The sequence below is a fragment of the Quercus robur genome, chromosome 2 (assembly GCF_932294415.1).
Source record: "Quercus robur chromosome 2, dhQueRobu3.1, whole genome shotgun sequence".
Lineage (NCBI taxonomy): Eukaryota > Viridiplantae > Streptophyta > Magnoliopsida > Fagales > Fagaceae > Quercus > Quercus robur.
In genome coordinates this window covers 54,957,362-54,977,115 of record NC_065535.1, presented here as the reverse complement: position 1 = coordinate 54,977,115, position 19,754 = coordinate 54,957,362, and the positions used below count along the sequence as shown (strand labels likewise).

The 19,754-nt window shown below is 33.2% G+C and overlaps 2 protein-coding genes across 2 annotated transcripts; one reads left to right on the top strand and one right to left on the bottom strand.

Moving 5' to 3' along the window:
- Nucleotides 1-2,647: 2,647 nt before the first annotated feature.
- On the top strand, nt 2,648-4,584 carry LOC126714053 (uncharacterized). Its single transcript, XM_050414041.1, has 2 exons — nt 2,648-3,359; nt 4,256-4,584. Exons 1-2 carry the CDS (start codon nt 3,092-3,094, stop codon nt 4,429-4,431), a joined length of 444 nt encoding a protein of 147 aa, XP_050269998.1. The 5' UTR covers nt 2,648-3,091; the 3' UTR covers nt 4,432-4,584.
- Nucleotides 4,585-7,818: 3,234 nt separating this feature from the next.
- On the bottom strand, nt 7,819-9,049 carry LOC126714052 (uncharacterized protein At4g22758-like). Its single transcript, XM_050414040.1, has 2 exons — nt 8,345-9,049; nt 7,819-8,220 (listed from the first exon to the last, which is right to left on the bottom strand). The coding sequence occupies exons 1-2, from the start codon at nt 8,646-8,648 to the stop codon at nt 8,045-8,047; spliced, it is 480 nt and encodes a 159-aa protein (XP_050269997.1). The 5' UTR covers nt 8,649-9,049; the 3' UTR covers nt 7,819-8,044.
- Nucleotides 9,050-19,754: the final 10,705 nt, after the last annotated feature.

The window sequence follows — 19,754 nt, the reverse complement described above, 5'->3', positions numbered from 1 at the left end:
TTCATTCTTTCTCTTATAAATATGTATAAGGATTCGGCGACCCGTGATAAGCTCATCTTTCCTTCAACTATCATGAGGCTTTTACGCCATTTTGATGTTCCTTTTCCTTCTTCTGAGCCCTTCCATGTCATGGGTGCTATAGATGCTAGTACCGTTAAATGCAGCGAGACGCTGTTTCGTTCAAGGCGGTTCGGTGCGGTAGCTCCTCCCATTCCTTCAGCTCCATCCATCTCCGCTCCCTCTACTTCAGCAGGAGGTGTGAATCTGGATGCGATCATGGCGCAGCTTCAGTGCATGGATGCTTGCCTTGATACACTCTCTACTAAGTTGTATCAGGTGAACACCTATGTTGACTGTATTGCTAGGTGGCAGGCTCGCCTTGGTGGCTTTGTGGAGTCTCCCTCTCCTCCTCCCAAGGCATCCAAGGCATCTGAGGACGATGATGGTTTCGATGACGATGATGATGAGGATGGAGATGCTAACTCTTCCGGCACTGACAAGATGTTTACTTGATACACTTACCCTTTGTCACATGTGACAAAAAGGGGAAGTAGTTTTGGTTATCAGAGTAGTCATACTTTGGGGGAGGATTAGTATAGGGGATTTTTGACAGGGGGAGTATTTATATGAGGGATGTAGTGAGGATCTGATGTATCTTTTTCTTTTCTTTCTCTTTGAGATACATTTTGTCTTGTACATGGGTTTTGTGACTATTATTGATATACATTGTTCTTACATTCCTTATATAGTGATGTATGTTTTTTTCTTTCCACCTATCTCTCCATATGTTGTTTCTTTTCTTTTTTTATACACATGTTTCTTATATTATGTATGCAATCTATTATTTCTATTTCACACTAAGATGCCATGATGAGTTTTGTTTAAAGTGTTTCAGAAATACAGGTTGTCAAAGTCTTTCTTGACATAGACTTTCTTCTTGCAAAGTTTTTCAAGAGTTTGTATTAGGATAGATTTTATTGTATTCAACAAGTGAATATGAGTTGAGTGATTTATGACTTCTTTCATATCTCATTTGTTAGTTGTGATTTTGTCATGGATTGCTAAAGGTGGAGATCGTTAGGACATATGTGATTCACTTATTAGGAACATATGTCACTATTTTATGTAATTAGCTAATCCTTTGAGAAAACAAACTTTACTTGTATTTGAGTAGATCTAGGATATGTTTAATACTTCAAGAAACAAGGTTTCAAGTTCAAGTGTTAAAGCCATGCAAGTCTGTCCAAGATTCAAGTGTGAAAAGTGTTGTTCATTAAAACTCAACAGCTAGCATCTATCGACCCTTGAAGAGCTGTTCCAACCCATGGCTTGACAACAACTCGATAGATAGGGTATCTGTTAAGGTTTATGAAATTCAGATTTTCTGTTTTGTTTTTCATTCAATTCATGATTTATGTTTGGGCTTTCTTTTCTCACAACCCTAGACATATAAAAGGATTATTTTAAAGTCCGTCAAATGTGACATAAGTTGCACAAGTGTTGAGCAAAGTTTATTCAATCAAATTGTGATCGGCGACAGAATTTGTCCTAGTTCATATTTCTTATGAAGAAGCTACTGTGTTTGTGCATCGTAATGTTTTGTAACCAATGAGCTTTTCAATCTTCATCGTGTGATGAACTGAAGAACTTTGCAACCAATAACTTTCTTTAGTTGAAGATTGAAGTTGCATACTGGGATCCGCGCAATTGGTTAGTCACGTATTGGGAACCGTGCATTAAAAGGAGAGATTGTCACTACAGAACAAGTCTAATTGAGTATTGGGGTAAAAGTTCAATTGTAGGTTGGTATAAGGTACTATAATTCCTTTACTTGTAACCGCTTGTTTTGATAATAGTGGATTCTTGGGAGTAGTGACCTTAAAATCACCCGGTGAGATTTTTGTCGTATAGGTTTTCTCCATTCGTAAACAAATTACCGTGTCAATTTAATTTCTGTTGCATACTTTAGTTTATTGGTGATTTGTTTGTGTTACCACGTACATTGCATGTTAATTTGATTAATTAATAAACTTGGCTAATTAATCAATTAATTCATCACAAGGAGTCAATACGTTATTGGCCTATCAGGAATAATTAAATGTTCACTTCACGTACCTTAATATTCATCTTACTTTTGGATTTCATATCGTAGTTAGCTAATTTCCATTTGCTAACTTATTTTGGATTTCAAAATTGGTACTTAGAACTTGGAAAATATTTTCTATATGTTTTGATAAATATTTTGGTATTTGGTTGCTAATTAAACATGTATTAAAATACATTGGGTCTAAACTTAAATATATTTGTTTTGTTAGTATAGACTTAGTAATGTATAACATGCAAATTACATCATATCATGCAAATCTAAGTTTTTTTTTATGGATAAATTTATGATTTACGAGATTATTCAATATACAAAGCCATTATTAACGTATTTTTTGCTTTAAATTGAAACTATGTAAGATCTTACGATTCACGATCTGATCTTACGATCTACAATCCTACCTACTTTCAACAATCCTACATAGGATCCCGATTTTGACAATCTTGCATATACCCATAAATAAATGAATAAAGCAATAGACTAAATACAATATTGATTAAAATAAACTAAAATTCAAAATATAAAGCAGACAAACGTGCTCTCTTTTGCTGCAATCAAACATTTGCCATTGGTGTTGAAGATATTCTATTCTTCTTCTTCTTCTCCAAACAATCCCTTTCACGTTCTGTCTTTTCCGTCATAATTTCTGCCTTCAGTTTTGGACGGTGGAAAAAACTCGTCCTTCGATGCTCTTTCTGCATCCTTTATCTGCCAGAGAGTTCAAGCGCTCCCAACAAGCACTCTTCTCCTTTGGTTCCTGCAAAGAAGCCTGGTACTATCGCAGCCTCGGCCTCGACCCCTAAACCCCATCTATTCCTTTCTTTCAAACTCTCTCTTGCAGTCCCCAATTCTTCTTTTTTGTCACTTTTGTTGTTTAAATCTATTTGGGGTATTGGAGATTTCAAGGAACTATATCTTTCACCTTCTAAGCCTTCCTTTTTGTTTGATTTCATTTGGATCTTCGGAAAAGCGAAGGAAACAAAAAACATGTTGAAGAGGACCGTGTCAGAGAAATCAGTGCTGCTGAAGCATAAGAAGAATAAAGAAGCTCAAACAAATGTGAAGAATAACAGATTCTTGATCACAGTCAATGTTGTTGGAAGTGTAGGACCAATAAGGTTTGTGGTGAATGAGGATGATCTTGTTGCTGGGGTCATTGACACTACTCTCAAATCATATGCACGCTTAGGCAGGCTTCCGGTCCTTGGTTCCGATGTCAACAATTTCTTTCTCTATCCGGCAGCCAAATTCGAGAGTATTATCTCCAACTCATTTTTTTTTTTAAATGACTAAGTTTGGTTATAAACTTAGTTATAGCTTAAAACTACAACTTGAATTAAAGAACTCAGAATGATTATATATTTTGAAAATCTAACTATTAAATTGCATATTGTTTATATTTTTAATACATATATCAAATTTTGTGTTAATCCGATATTATTTACTATTTAATCCATTAATTTTTTTTTATTGCATAATTTTAGATTTCAAAAACTTAAAACTTAAAATATTTGATTAATGACATAACTATTGATTTTTGATTTTGTGCAAATTTTGCAAACATTAAGGATATTAAAAGAAAATGTAAGCCAATGGTGAATTTGTTAAATCTTACATCCAATAAAAAAATATTAAGTGAAATTGTAGCATTAAGCTGCAACTAGGTTTGTTGCCAAACTTCTTCTCCAAAAAAAAAAAAAAAGTCTGTTGCCAAACTTTGAGGTTATTTTGATGGCTTGCTTTCTCTTTGATAGGTTTGTTTGTTTGTTTTTGTTTTTTGATGTGAGGGTTTGTATTCTTTTGAATTTTGTGATTGGTTTTAATGACATTTTCAATTTCCTCTTCTTCTTTTTTAATAGAATATTGTGTCGGGGATAAATGTAATCAATTACCATCGTCAATTAAAAGAAATTTGTACCATGATACAATTGTCAAAAACCGATGCTAAGAATAAGTTCTTAGCAACTAACCACCCTCTCACACAGGAGTGAAGTCCACAAGCTTCAGACTCACCTCTATGTGAGAGGAGGTTACACACACACACACATATATATATATATATATATATGCTCTTATTCCATTCTATGCTTGTAGCCAAATCTTTAGGGTTACAATAATCTAATAAATTCTTATTATGGAATCTTATTGTAGCTTTGAATCCATGGGAACGGATAGGAACTCATGGGGAAAGGAACTTTGGGCTTTACAAGAAGAAGAGCGAGTCGCAAATTACGAAAGAGATGTCAGAGATGATAGATCAAAAGGGAAGTGGGAGATTGAAGGATTGGGTTAACAGGTCCCTTAGTTTCAAGGTATTATCTCATTAAGATGTCTGTGCCTTGAAAAGTTTTCATTAGCTAAGAAGATCGATGTTATATCTATAAGCTAAAACATGTCGATCATGCCTAAATAAATGTGTGTTATCAAGCTTCACTGTAATCGAATTGTAATGATAATGCATCATTTAATGCTTTTGGTAATCCGACTTGTTTTTTCTTTTCTAATTTGATAGTTGGAAGAGGGGGAATTTTGATTCCTAGACATCTCTGTTAAAAACATTTGTTCAACTATTTTAATAAGAAACATGAAATGGAATGAGTTTCACTCAAATGGTATATTGCCAAAAAAAAAAAAAAAAGGTAACTTTTGAATTCCATGAGTGTTGAGGTACAATTATGTTTTTGCTACTTTTCAAATTGATAAATACAGATTCGGAACATATTAGAGGATATAAAAATGGAGAGGATGATAATTGGGGAAGGTGGATGAAAAAGAACCCTGCTTTTGATGAGAGAATAAGAACGTGACTTTCCCAAAATGGAGGCTTATTACGTTCAATAAAGGTTGTAAATTACTGGTGCATTATGGACTTGTAAGAATATGATTGACATTAGAGTGCACCTACTTTATTGGCAGGTAAAAGTATTGAAATGCAGAGAAGGTTTAACTGGTGATTTAAAGAATTGATTAGGGAGTATCCAACCCAAATAGCTAGGGTTGGATCTATTTTTATATTTCTTCCATTGTTAAGAAAAAGTAAATTTAATAATATATGCATTAATCTAACATCTTTGGTATGATCTCTACTACGATACAACGATAACCTACCACTAATCCCGAAAGCTTATGGGATTGATAAATTAATAATTTTATAAACTATTATATTCCAACATTATGTACCATTAATTATGCTAAACAATAATGACATAAGAAGTATGGAGTCCAAGCTAGTTTAAATACTACATTGAGGAAATAGCTAGGTTAAAGTACAAACCCACCCTTAAAGTTTGGGGTTTTTGGATTTTATATTTTGAACTCTTATAATTTGTATTTTACTTTATGAAGTTATATTCTATTTGCATTAGTCACTCATTCGTCCATGTTTTCTATTAAGTTCGACATAAACTTGTTATACATGTTTAGTTTATCTAATGATTAAAATAATGCCACTGTCATTTTTTGCAGCCTAAAAAAAATTTAAATAATTAATTTTTTTAGGCTACGAAATTCTCTATAACTTGGTTAAGCACTATTTGGACGGTGTGTTAAAGTCTAGATTACTGGAAAATTTGCATATAATATAGAAAGATAATGAAGATTACGCCACAAAATCTTAGAAATCAACTCCAAGTACTAACTTTGTGCATAAAGTTGACATAAGCCGCACATGGGTAATCCAGAATTTTTTTTAGGGTGATGTTTGGCTGGTTGGAAAACTTGTGTGCAAAGTGGAAAGAAATTCACATTTTAAATTTGCAATGAAATTATCTTATCACTACCCTGCTTTTGAAGGCCGTAACTTTCCGAATGTTTAGGCCGAATTGCAAAACCTGTGGCAGATATCATGAGCTTTCCAATGACATCAAAGCACCTAAATCGGAGGTGGGGAATATATCCAGCAAAGCTCACAAAGATTCCATATGAAAAAAATTTCTAGGATGTCCCTTCTCACTGGAAACTTTTCTTGAAAGAGGAAAGAAATTCAAATTTGAAATTTCCAATGAAATTTTCTTATTTACTATCCTACTTCCAAGGGCTATAATTTTCTTTTCATTAGGAAAGATTATAAAATTTGGTGGTATTGTAAAATAGATTTCAGGAGGTTTTTAATGAGACAACACCAAAATCAGACATTAGGATGGTCTCTAACAAAGCTCTCAAAGATGGAAAGCTAAAAATTCTATTTGTTGAGCTAAGGTCAGGAATTTTAGGTTGCTTAACTTATCATCGTCATGCAAAACTCATGATGATCATGCACTCCTTATCATCATCTTGTGGCGCACATGATAATGATTATGATCAATGGTCGTTTTCAAATTCAAATGCTTACAAATAGCACTATCCCCCCCTCATTTGCACACAAATTTAGAGAACAACTCTCTCTTAATATTCTGCCTCTGTTGGTTTTGGAACTTTTCTGAATTTGGAGCGTGGGTCCTCTACAAATGAAACTTCTCCATTGCGGTATTTTCTTCAGTTTAGCTATTGATTTTATGAGTTTAAATTAATGTTGTTAGTCATTGCATTTGATGGACAAATGCGAGTGTTTCTTTGAAGAATAATTTGATAGATTTTTTAGGTTGAAAGATACTCGCGGTTATGTGTTGAGACTTTGTTGTTTTGTGAGTGTGAGAGAGTTATTGGGTGGATTGGGGCTTTGGGTTTGTGAATTTTGTGTTTGTGAGAGGTTTTTTTTATGTTGGTGAGTTTTGTGAGTGTTTTTGTGTGAGCTACGAGTGTTGTAAGGTTTCGTTAAGTGGTTATAATCCTTATCATTGACAACAGATTTTGATTGATGTTGTACGTGAATGTAGATATGAGGTTGACTAAATTACGTTAAATATTGTTATTTGTTATAAATGTTTTATTTTACTCTTCGTGTGAATGTGTTTCTGCTAATTCTAAATCAAAACAACTGATATTAAAGCTTCTGTAATTGCACAATAATTTTCTTTTCTTTTTCCAGTTCATATAAAACTTGAACTACTTCTCCATATCATCAAAAATAGCTTAGCAATTTACCCAATTCTGATACAAGCTTGTGCAATTCCAATCACATCTTTTTTTTTTTTTTTTTTTTCTTTCTTTTAGTGACCAGCACTAGCTACCAAGTGAATAAATTTTGGAGAAAAACTTTTCAAATTCTTCATATATCTTTGTATTGAGTGCGAATTTTGAAAATCTAACCGTTGGATTGCATGTTCTTATTATTTCTAGAAAATCAAAGATCAATTACCATATCTTCAAACAAATGTTAAAATTTCAAGTTTTTGTGATCTAAAATTGTATATAAAAAATAAGTTTATTGATCAAATAATACATAACATTTAATTTAAATGAAATTTAATATGCATATTAAAAATATAAAAAACTTAAAATTTAACGATTAGATTTTCAAAATTCTCAACTAAAAAATAGAAAAATATAAGAAGTTTGAAAAACTTCTCTCCAAACTAAATTGAAGAGAAACTTTGTTTCAAACTAATCATGTTGGATGAAACAACATCCTCCATTTTGAAGAAGTCAATTTCCTTTTTTTTTTTCAATGAATACGTAAAGTACTACTTTAATGGCCCACCTCCCCCAGTTAGCTTCCTGATTATTTGCTTTTCTGAATCATATCAAACGCTCCTTTCCCACAAGATAAAGGAGATTGAAACAAGAAACCAAAAGAAGCCAATGAGAGATTGAAAAAGATTCTATACCAAACAAGATGCAAACGCAAACCAAAGTCTAACGACTAAGGCATATTTTCTGGAATTCATAGTTGAGAACACATCTTTTTATTTTTATTTACTGTTGCGTTATGCTCTATAAAAGCATCAAAGCTAGGAAGCATGGTCACATTCACAATCACAATCATGAAGCGTGAGGAGACAGACATAGTGGAACACACCTAACATATCATAAGAAAGTAGATGCTCCTATAATAAACACAGCTTAATGAGTCAATATCCTTTTGTTAAAGGACTTGTTAAGCCATTCTTTCCAGCTCCCACTTCGCTTTTTAGCTATCATCTCCGACCTCGCTTCTGTCATCTGTGGCTGCCTCTGTTTCTTGCACAGCAGAAAGTTCCTCCCTCCACGGGCACCTATTGATTCCCCTGGATTTAAAGCTACAAAATGTTCCATATGAAAATGAAATCAGAATTAACAAAAACCAATCGAATCCAATTATTAAGAACCATCGAATTGTAATTCAAAAGGAACAAAGGTTAAGAAAAGGGTTGGTGATAATACCATCGAATCCCACATCAGCACAATGGAGAATGAAATCGTTGACGTCAGAACCAAGAACTGGAAGGCGGCCTTCGCGGGCATAGGTTTTAAGAGAAGTGTCAATGACCCCGGAAACAAGATCATCCTCATTCACCACAAACCTCATTGGTCCTGCGCTTCCAAGAACATTGACTGTAATCAAGAATCTATTACCTTTCACACCCTTCGCCTTTGGACTATTATTATTCTTCTTCACGTTTAGGCTATCATTATTCTTCTTTTGATTCTGCTGCACCATTTTCTCAGTAACAACGTTGCTCTTCATCTCTTTCTTTTTTCTTTTTTCTGTTTGAATTCTAACTTTCACTGGTTTTCGATTATCCAAATGGAACCAAACAATATATATATATATATATATATGCAGAGTTTCGAAGAGGGAAAGAAAGTGTGTGAGAGAGGTGTGGGGGGTTCAGGGGTCAAGGCCTAGGCAGCGATAATACCAGGCTTGTTTGCAGGAACCAAAGGAGGACAACGCGTTTAGCGAACGCACAGTTGCGCTCTGAGAGAGAGGAAGAAGAGGAAAGTGCATGAAAGAACGACACGTTTCTACCATCCAAAAATCAAAGAATGAATGGAAAGAGGGCAAGGACTTAGGGCCTGTACAAAGGAGAAGAATATCTGCTTTAAAAGAAAACCCAGGTTTGTGTAGCAAGTTGAACAACTGAGAGAGTGTTGGCTTTTTTATATCCGGTTGGTCACGCTAATTTGGGTACGTCTTCCACGTATAACCTTTTTACCTAGTTAATACCGTTGTGGAGTCGGTAGTACACAACTGGTACACAATTTATGCTGATTTCATGGTGTAATTTTTGGGAATATTAATAATTGATACCATTGTAGTTTGTAGCAGAGTTGGTAGTACTTTTGGTGCACGTTGACCTAAGGTTTGTCTGGGATTCGGTTATTTTATTGAAATTAAAAATATTTTGTTAAAAGTATTGTAGGCAAAGGTAAAAGTTAACTGAAATAGTACAGTAGATCCCATGAATAATAACAAAAATAAACGGAATAGTAAAATAAATTGGCAAAAATAATATTTACCAAACAGACACGTAATATTCACTCCTCTCATATTCATAATCGATCTCATAATAAATTTAATTAACAGGATCCTTCATAAATGTGAAAAAATGGAGTATAAAATCATTGTGCTCTGAGACTATATAAAAATTACTCGTAATTTTAGAGGAAGACTTGTTCAAAGGGTTGATAATGGTAGTAGTGGTGGCATGATGATTCCTTTCAAAAAAGGCCTCCTGTTGTGAATTAGTTATTCCCACAACTTTTGTGTCACAATTCTTATCACAATTCTGATGTTATCAATTATGAATGATAAATAATCACTTTTACATTATTCTATTATTTATAGTTGACCACATTAGACTTGTGGCAAGAGTTGTGAGACAAATTTGTGCCTGCAAACTTTCTCATTATGAATTAGAGAAATTATATGGATGCAATTTTTGTACCATAACGTTTGCCACAATTTTGATGTAAACTATGAGTGGAGTAGATAAAGTGGTTAATCCATGTAGAAGTGATTATCCAATATCAACCACTCAGAAATGCTAGGATCACATAATAGTGAAACAATGCTAGGAACACATAATTTTACACAACTTTAGCCACAACTCGCCATGTGGCGAGTTGTGAGCAGTAGGTGTGTGGTTGTGGGTTTATAAGTGGGTTTACAACTCGTCATGTAGCGAATTATGATCAAAATTGTGTAAAATTATATAGTCTTAGCATTTTCCCAAATAGTGTGGTACTAAAATAAGTTAAGTTGGTATAAATAAATGCATTATTGAACTGTATGAAGAGAGGTTATCGAAGTATAATCTAGATAAAGTAACATAATTGAATGATGTATGCGCCTTTTGACCTTGAGATGTCGACTTTAATATGGAGGGTAATCCTTATCGTAGGTGAACGGTATACCTCGTATATATCAATATATTATCATTAGTGTTTTAAAAAAACAACTGCATTATTATTCAACCGTATATAAAATTGTATAAGGGAGTTATATTCAATTAGTGCAGTGAGTGTTGTATAAGTCAAATACAATGGGAATAGAACTCAACGGACTACAATCTTAATGCATGTGTTTCCATAATTGCAGCTTAATACATGATCACAGAACTAACCTAGTAGATGATATTTGGGGAAAATGTTGGCGAGCTAGTCAACAAACGGGGATGGATCATAGCTATAAGGTATCTTGAGAAACTGATGAAGAAAAAAGTGAAAATTGATTTTGATGTGTTTAGTTTGCTCATGGAAGAAATTTAAAGGGAGAGTTTAAAAAGATCATAGCTGCAAGGTATCTTGAGAAATTGATGAAGAAAAAAGTGACAATTGATTTTGATGTGTTTAGTTTGCTCATGGAAGAAATTTAAAGGGAGAGTTTAAAAAGATCATAGCTGTAAGGTATCTTGAGAAATTGATGAAGAAAAAAGTGACAATTGATTTTGATGTGTTTAGTTTGCTCATGGTAGAAATTTAAAGGGAGAGTTTAAAAAGATCACGCAAAGCTATAAAATTACATGTGTATGATATGAATAAGCCCAAGTCTAATACTAAGTCCACTATCTTAAGTTATAAATATAGATGGATAATATCATATAAATACATAAGTGAACTCATTCCTAACCAATGTGGAACAAGCAACAAAGAGTAAAAGTGTGTGAAATACACTCACCTACGCTGACAATAATTGTGTATGATACTATGAGCTATATTACACTGATTGTCACAATAAATACTATGAGCTATATTACACTTATTGTTACAATAAATAGGATAGAATAAGGATAGACAAAAGATAAAGAAAACCCCCTTATCTTTTTTTTTTTTTTTTTTTTTTTTTTACAAGATAGAATTCTACTCTAGCCTAATCTAAGTGTATATGTGCGTGAAACTCTCTCCTGGAGACTTAAACCCCAGCCCTTGCCCCCCACACTCCACAACCACTTATACTTGTAGAATGATCATCGCACCAAGGGTGTGTGGTGGTGACAACCCCTTATCCTTGAAAAGCCATTGCAATTACAAAAGCTAGGTAATCACAATGTGCTTTCTTACTATGTAAGGAGATAAAAGAGTTGCCAAACAAGAAACAGGAGATATAATTGTATATGATTTGTATTAGATAGGAACGGGGTTCTCAAAACTGTACTCGTATTTATTAATTAGCAGTATGTGTAACCATACAAGGAGGCTTATTTATGCCATACTATAGTACTACGAATAGAGTGAGTGCAATACATATAAAGGACAATATGCTTCTTCTTCTTCTTCTTTTTGTTTTGGATAATTCAATTGTCCTAATTTGGAGAAGAGGATAAAAAAATTAATCAATAGTAATTTGCAAGCCTTTTGACATAGAGAACAATAGGCATGGGAAATTGGGAATATACAAATCCACCTCTAAAATGCTCTAACAATGTTAATGTCGACATTTGATACTATTATGGTAATATTAAATGCCACAACTAGACAAAACATATCCTTGTGTATTAATAATATTTATAGAAACGCTCTTTACAATATCCAACTCAGAACTGTATGAAGTTGAAGTCATTGACTATAGAAAACAAATAAAAAATGACGACGACTATTATTAAATTTGTAAGGTGGTGATACTTGATGGTAGCTAGCGGATCCCATGTCTTATTTTGTCATCATATAACAAACATAGCCATATAAATTAATTATGATGCCATGTCACCAACGAATTCTTGGAATCTATATATATTATGTATAAAAAAAATTGGCCAAAAAAAAAAAAAATCGCTCCATTTAGGAAATGTCTCAATAGTCAATGTGTTTTCTCTTGTTCATACAGACACACAGTCATACTTCGATCACTAACAAATGTTGTGGGCGGAGCCGCCGGGGGGGGGGGGGGGGAGGGGGGGGGGGGGGGGGGTGTTGGGTTTCAAGGTAGCAGGTAGTATGTGCGTCATATAGTTTTTTTGTGTGATACAAGGTATGTATAGACTGATTGAGATGACTACTCAAAGTTCAAACTAAACAAATAAATGATACAAGGTAGATATATGCACACGTAAAATTTCATATATAATAGTTTTTCCTTTACTACAAATAATCTGCCATGTCAACAACTGTAAAGTTTTACCAAATTTTTTGTGTCTATAGATTTTCTTAAGAAATAAATGCTGCTTCAAAAGAAGGATCTTTCTTTTTATTTTTCTTTTGGGTCTGAGTTTCTAAAGAAAAATCTGTGTGCTTCATTAATACGAAAACTTTGAATATCAGTTTGTAAAAATGATTTCATTCAACCTAAGAAAATTATACGCCACGCAACCCTGAAGTTTATTCACAAGATCAACCTTTTATTCCACTAGTCATTGTTAAATACAAGTATAAAATATTTAATTTGACAAAATAAATCGTAGGCAGAACCATGGGGTCAAGAGGGCTCGTACCTTAAATTTTTTTAGAAATACTCAGATATATTTTGGGGATCTACGTATAGCCAACCTCAAATTCTTAATGTAAACAGTTATTTTCCTCTACAAAAATTTGTGAAATAAAGAAAAACAATTATGGGATAATAACATAATAACATAAATTTAAATAAATTATACTTGGTGTGTCTATCTAAATAGTAAAAAAACTTCATTCATAATTGCAATTTTGAAATTGAGAAAAAAAAAAAAAAAAAAAAAAAAGAGAAAATGACTTATTTATGTAGGGAAAAAAATCTTTAAAGACAATCAAATATAATAAATATATGCTATCATTTTATTGGTTTTCTTACATTAAAATATCACTTACTATACTCATAAATGAGATTTTATATTTCATATTGGTGGCAAGTACTACATATATGTTTTTGTTTTTTACAATTCGACAGTTTCTGGTGTGGGTTTTGAACACTGGATATCTTCATTAAAAATATTATAAAGTGTTAATTAAGGTACAAAACTCTTAACATGTGTATACAAACACACACACACACACACACACACACACATATATATATATATATATATGTTCAAGTGCTTGCACATGTGAGTATATATTTTGCGCTCATCTATATATATCTAAAAGCTGAAGTGTAGTATTTATTATTACTACGCTCCAGTTGAACCACATTAACGTCCACGTCATTATCTTTTTCTTTTTAATTTTTTTATAATTGTTTTTAACATTTATTTTTTTTAATATTTACATTTCTCCAACCTTTTTCCCTCCCTTAAATTTTCATCTTCCCACTACTTTTCCAACTTTTCTCCCTCCCTTACCTTTTCATCTCCTCACTACTCTCTACATTAATATTATTCTTCGTCTTCCTTCATTTTTGTCTTTTCTTATTCACACCCTCTTACTATAAATTTGTCACTATCTTTTCCATTCTATGCATAGTTTTCCCTCACAAAAAAATGGCTCTCTCTCTCTCTCTTAATTTTTTGGTGGATTTATTTTATTTTATTTTTCTTGCATCTCTGTTTTAGGTTGATAATTTTTTATATTATTCAAAACTCTACTTTGGGTTAATGTGATTTAATTTTTTTTTTTAAATTGTTTTTGTTGTTGTTTTTTTTTTTTTTTGTTCTTTTTTATTGTTAAATGTTATCCTATTGCATATAAAGAATTAAATATAGCATATAAAAATATAATATTATTCTATTACATAGTATGATTTGGATAATTTGGTATTGATTGTAATTTAGTATTTATTCTTTTACGTAGCATGATTTTTTATAGTGCTCAATTTAGATGTTAAATTATGAGACTTTACTAATTTTTGCTTATTTTTTAATCCTTTGTGGTGGAGAAAGTACTCTTAATAATTGTATTAAAATCACTCTATAGTGCCATTTATTTAGAGAAAAAAAAAAAGGTTAACCAAACAAAAATAATCGGATTGGTGACAAATTTTAGCTTTTGCAATTTTATTTTAATTATTATTATTATTTTATAAAAATTCATATATAGAAATTTAATTCTTAGATTTTGCTAATAATTGTTTATTTGATAATAATATGTTTTGGGTGGACGAAATTACAATTTCTACAAAGAAAATAACTTAATAGATTATCAACAACAAATTGTTTTCCTAATTGGTCCAATTAATCATTGTTAAGTTTTATTAATTTTTTTAGTTATGTTTTTTGAGAAAAATTGTATTATTTTCATTTTGGTACTACAAAATTTATATTTAAGATTTATGATTGTTCCTATATTACATTTATGATTGTTCCTATAATAATTAAAAATATGATTACGAAATACATTACTCATTATTAAATTATTTTAAATTGTAAGAAAAATATTTTAATAAATTCACCATAAAAATAATTATCACACGTAACACGCGGATTCATGACTAGTTAAAGTTAAATCCTAACTTTGCCGCTTGTACGTTGTAATCAATGAAATATAAATATCAGTGAACTTCAAAAGCTATTTTATCGAAGAGATGAAAAATAAGTCTGTGGATTTAAGAAACATTAGGTATATATATATACGTAACTTATCAATTTTATAGATAAGTCCATATCCATAGATTAGGACGATATAAAAACTATATAGTCTTCTTCTGTTTAAATTTGTATCTGTTTATCTGTTTACATTTTTTAATTTTGATTTTTCCATGGCTATCTCCTTGAAACAGTTTCAATGGAACAACCACTTGGTTTTCAAGATATAAACAAACCGACTCATGTGTGCGACTCAAGCAAGCTTAATTTATATGGGCTACGCCAAGCTCCTCGTGCTTGGTTCAATCAGTTTGACTCTTTTCTTATTCCAGCAGGATTTTTCTGTAGTACTGTTGATCCTTCATTATTTTGTATCTCATGGTTCCCAATTCCCATGGAACCATTTTACTATTGCTCTATGTTGACGATATCATCCTTGTAGTTGACAACTCTGCTTCGCACTCTTTTATCAACATCTTCACTGGTAATTTGCAATGAAAGACATCGGGGGTTTACATTACTGAGTTGAATGCTCTGTTTGCTTTGAAGTAAAATACCTACCGGAAAATGTTATCCCATTTTAGGTGATTGAAAAACTTTATTACCTTTAAAAATATTTTAGGTTTGAAAATATTTTACTTCAAAAACAAACGGAGAAGAAGTTCAATCATTTTCTGGTGGATTGTTTCTCAATCAGCAAAAGTATGCTTGTGATTTCCTTCATCGTGTGCTCAAATGGTTGGTTGCACGCCTATTTCCACACCAATAGTTGCCAAGCCCCATAATCTCACACGTGGCCGAGCCTTTCTTCGATCCACAACTTTACCGAATATTTGACACTCACCCAAAATCTTGTTGGTGGCTTACAATATTTGACATTCGCGCAAAATCTTGTTGGTGGCTTACAATATTTGACAGTCATTGGTCCAGACATTTCTTTCTCCGTGAATTTTGTTTATCAATTTATGCACAATCCATATGTTCATCACTTTCGGTTGGTTAAACGGATTCTTCAGTATCTCGAAGGAACCATTGATTGTTGTATGTCTGCTTGCTCATTCTACACTTGAGCTCTATGCCTTTTCTTATGTAGATTGGGGAGGTTGTCCTGTCACAAGACATTCTACCACTAGCTTTTGGTGCTAACTGCATTTCATGGTGTGCTAAGAAGCAACCAATTGTTGTTCATTCTAGTGCTGAGGCAGGATATCATGCTCTTGCCTCAACTGTCGCGGAGCTTACATGGATTTCCTTTATTCTTCTGGATATCGGTGTTTTCCTCAGTCATCCTCCTACTCTTCTATGTGATAGATGTCTCTGCTTTACACCTTACAAGCAATCTTGTGTTTAATGGTCAGACAAAGCACATGGAAATTGATAATCATTTTCTGCGGGAGAAAGTTGCTCGTAGTGCTCTTATTACACTGTGTCTTCCTCGAACCAAGTGCCTGATATTTTTATCAAACCCCTTGGAGCATAGCGTCCCACAATTCCAATTCTACTCTATTTTATCATTTCAAAAAGCCATTTTATCATCATACTATATCATTTTACAGTACTTCTAGCATCTCAAACTTTTATTTTCCTATTCTACTCAATAAAATAATATATCTACACAATAAAATGATATTTCTACACAATAAAATAATATATCCTCTAATCATCATCATTTATTCTTTCTTTCTCATTCTTTCTATTCAACAACCACAAATTTTACAGAAAACACCATCACCACATGCCCACCACCACCCACCACCGCTACACTACACACACTTGACATCACCACCAGCAACCCATAATCTACCATCAACACCAAAAAAAAAGAAAAACCAGACCATCAAACACCAAACACCCAAACAGCACAACCCAATGCCAATCACCCAAACACCACACCGATCACCAAAAAAAAAAAAAACCACTTGTAGAAATCCACAACTCAACGCCGATCACCCAAACACCGATCACCCACGCCAATCCGAACCCACGCAACCCACGACAAACCCACAGCCCAACGCCGATCACCCAAACACCACACCGATCATCAATCACCCAAAAAAAAAAACACTTGTAGAAATCCACAGCCCAACACCGATCACCCACGCCGATCTGAACCCACGTAACCCACGGCAACCCACAACCCAACACCGATCTCCACACCACACCCAAACACCGATCTCTGTGCCAAACCCCAAATGCCAAACTCCACTCCACCACACTGATCTGGAGTTTTGGTGGCTATGGAGTTTTGAGTCTGAAGAGAGGGAGTGAGTGAGGACTGAAAGGAGAGAGAATCAAAGATTGAGAGACAGATAGAGAGAGAGACACAATAAAATATTAGTTTTTTGTTTTAGAATTGTGTTACAGTGCAATTCTAAAGGTAGAATTAAACGGTAGCACTATTGCAAAAAAATTTGCAATACTTGACAGTAGCATTTCCTAATGTAGTATATTTTGAGGCTTGAAATGCCAAATTCCCCTTACATTTGGCATTAGCATTCCCTAGTGCTAATGCTCTTACTAAGAAGAGTATTCTACTCCTGTGCACCAAGCTGGGTACTTGGCAATTGTCACCCACCCTTTCCCAGTTTGAGACTTTGAGGGGCGGGGGAGTATTAAGGATAAGTTCATATCAATAGATAAGGTTGAAAAAAAAAAAAAAAAAACTATACAAATTGCATCTATTTAAATTTGTACATGTTTCACCATCGCATACTCTTTGCGCAATGGTCACTCCACAAGTATAAGTGTTTGTGCAGTGTGAAGGGCAAGGGACGGGGTTCAAGTCTCCAGGAAGAAGGTTCACACATATATACACTTAGATTAAGCTAAAGTAGAAATTCTGTCTTGTATCAAAAAAAAAAAAAAAAAATTGTACATGTTTCTCTGTTTAACCTTTAACATTTTTTATTTTTTATTTCTTCATGAGATAATAGTTGTAACTTGTAACACCACTTTAAACGATATTCATTACAGGATTAGCAACAAAAAATAAAAAACCATATTCATTATAGTTAAATGTGATTTTGGTCGTATGTCATATAGAAAGTATCTTTTATTTTTTAAATTCAATTCTAAAATCTATATGTATATATATATATATATACACACACATACACACACACACACAACTCCAAAACTTTCATAGCTATACTTCTATATGAGAAGAGTTTGTCCCCTTCTGAGTTATTAACATAGGAAAAAAAAAAAAAACAAAACAAAACAAATCCAACTATCATCATGATAAAAGTAGCAAAAAAAAGTACGAAAAATGATGTTCTCTTCTCTCACATTCATAGTAAGATCCAATTATTAAATTCATAGTGGGATCTACCATGAATGTGAAGAGAGGGATTACCATTTCACTATACTTTGAGAGTACCTAAGAATTTTCCCCTTGACAAATTAAAAAAAAAAAAAAAAAAACACAACATGACAAACATCGGATAAAGATGTCATTTCAGTATAAGATAATTATACCTATAACCAAACATTGTTCTGAATGACTGATGACCTATTTTTGCATAGTATGACCATGAAATGTTTAACAAAATGAGGACTGTTTTATGGACAACAATGACGGTTTATTCTGTTTAGACCGCTATAAATCAGATTAGTTTAACCCTAATGAATTAACTAAGTAGTTACATAAATTAATTATGAGATCTAGGTTAAATCCATGCAATCATATTACTTAATGTGGAAAAGTAAAGAAGATAGCAATATGATGACCCAAGAAAACTAATGAAACCAACCGTTTCGTTAAGGTAAAAACCTGGAGATGATTTAACCTAGCTATTCTTAAGGTAAACAAATCCACTATGATAGAATGGAAGTTTAGAATAGATTTAAACCCTAAATCTAAAGTTACCTCTTGTAGAACTTACTAACATGACCACGTGCAGTTCCGACCCCACGGACTCTTCTATCTTGAATATGCTGAACACAAACTCCTATGTTTGTGATAAGATCCCACTCAAAGGTTTAGCAACACAAACTCTCCAGTTTGTGACTTCAAGACCACCCTTGAAGGTTAAATCATTAGCTATGTCTGATCTTGTTGCAGCAACTTCAGATCTACCGGTTCTGATGGTATGAGAATGATTTCTAGTAGTGACTTTGAAAAGAGAAGACACAGTAATTTTTAGATCTCAAAGGAGCACCCCCAAAGTCATAATCACTTAATGGGCTTAATGGGTTGTTGGGCTTTAATTAAATTCTGCAGAACCCATGTCTCAATCGGTCGAACCTGGCAAGTTTTCAATTTCCTGAACCTACAACTTTCTTATTCTTGTATTCTTTTGCAGACCGTGAGCATTGTCTAACAATATCTATAGACTCTAAGATATATATTTAGACAAGTTTGTATTCACGGTTTGCCAATTGTTCTAAACTTTTAGAACCTAACAATGACCATGATAAATGGCCACAGTTTATATGAATGAACGATAACCCAATTTTGGCCAACAATGACCACTAAATTGAATAAAGAAGGCAATGACCTCAATTTTGGCCAACGATGACCACTAAAGTAATAACATAAACGACCATTCTGGGTGGCCAACAATGACCATGAAATGAATAAGGCACACCATGATTACTAGTTTATGGTCAACAGTGACCAAAATAAATGACCAACAGTTTCGCGAACGAAAGATGATCACCAAAGGAATAACACAAATGACCATGAATAAGGCACGCCATGACTATTGATATATGTTCAACAATGACCACTGGTTTGGCGAATGAACGATGACCTAATTTTGGCCATTGATGACCAACAAAGGAATAATGCAAATGGCCATTTAGGATGGCTAGCGACAACCAAAAAGTGAATGAAGCACTCAATGAGTATGGGCTTATGGTCAACAATTACCATGATAAATATCCAACGATGACCTAATTTTGGCCAACAATGATGA

Bases quoted from the DNA above. Each gene is read 5' to 3' on its own strand.
- LOC126714052 (XM_050414040.1), bottom strand. From the start codon at position 8,648: ATGAAGAGCAACGTTGTTACTGAGAAAATGGTGCAGCAGAATCAAAAG. The intron at 8,221-8,344 runs GTATTATCACCA...AACATTTTGTAG, and splicing joins TGCTGATGTGGGATTCGATG to CTTTAAATCCAGGGGAATCA.
- LOC126714053 (XM_050414041.1), top strand. From the start codon at position 3,092: ATGTTGAAGAGGACCGTGTCAGAGAAATCAGTGCTGCTGAAGCATAAG. The intron at 3,360-4,255 runs GTATTATCTCCA...ATCTTATTGTAG, and splicing joins TCCGGCAGCCAAATTCGAGA to CTTTGAATCCATGGGAACGG.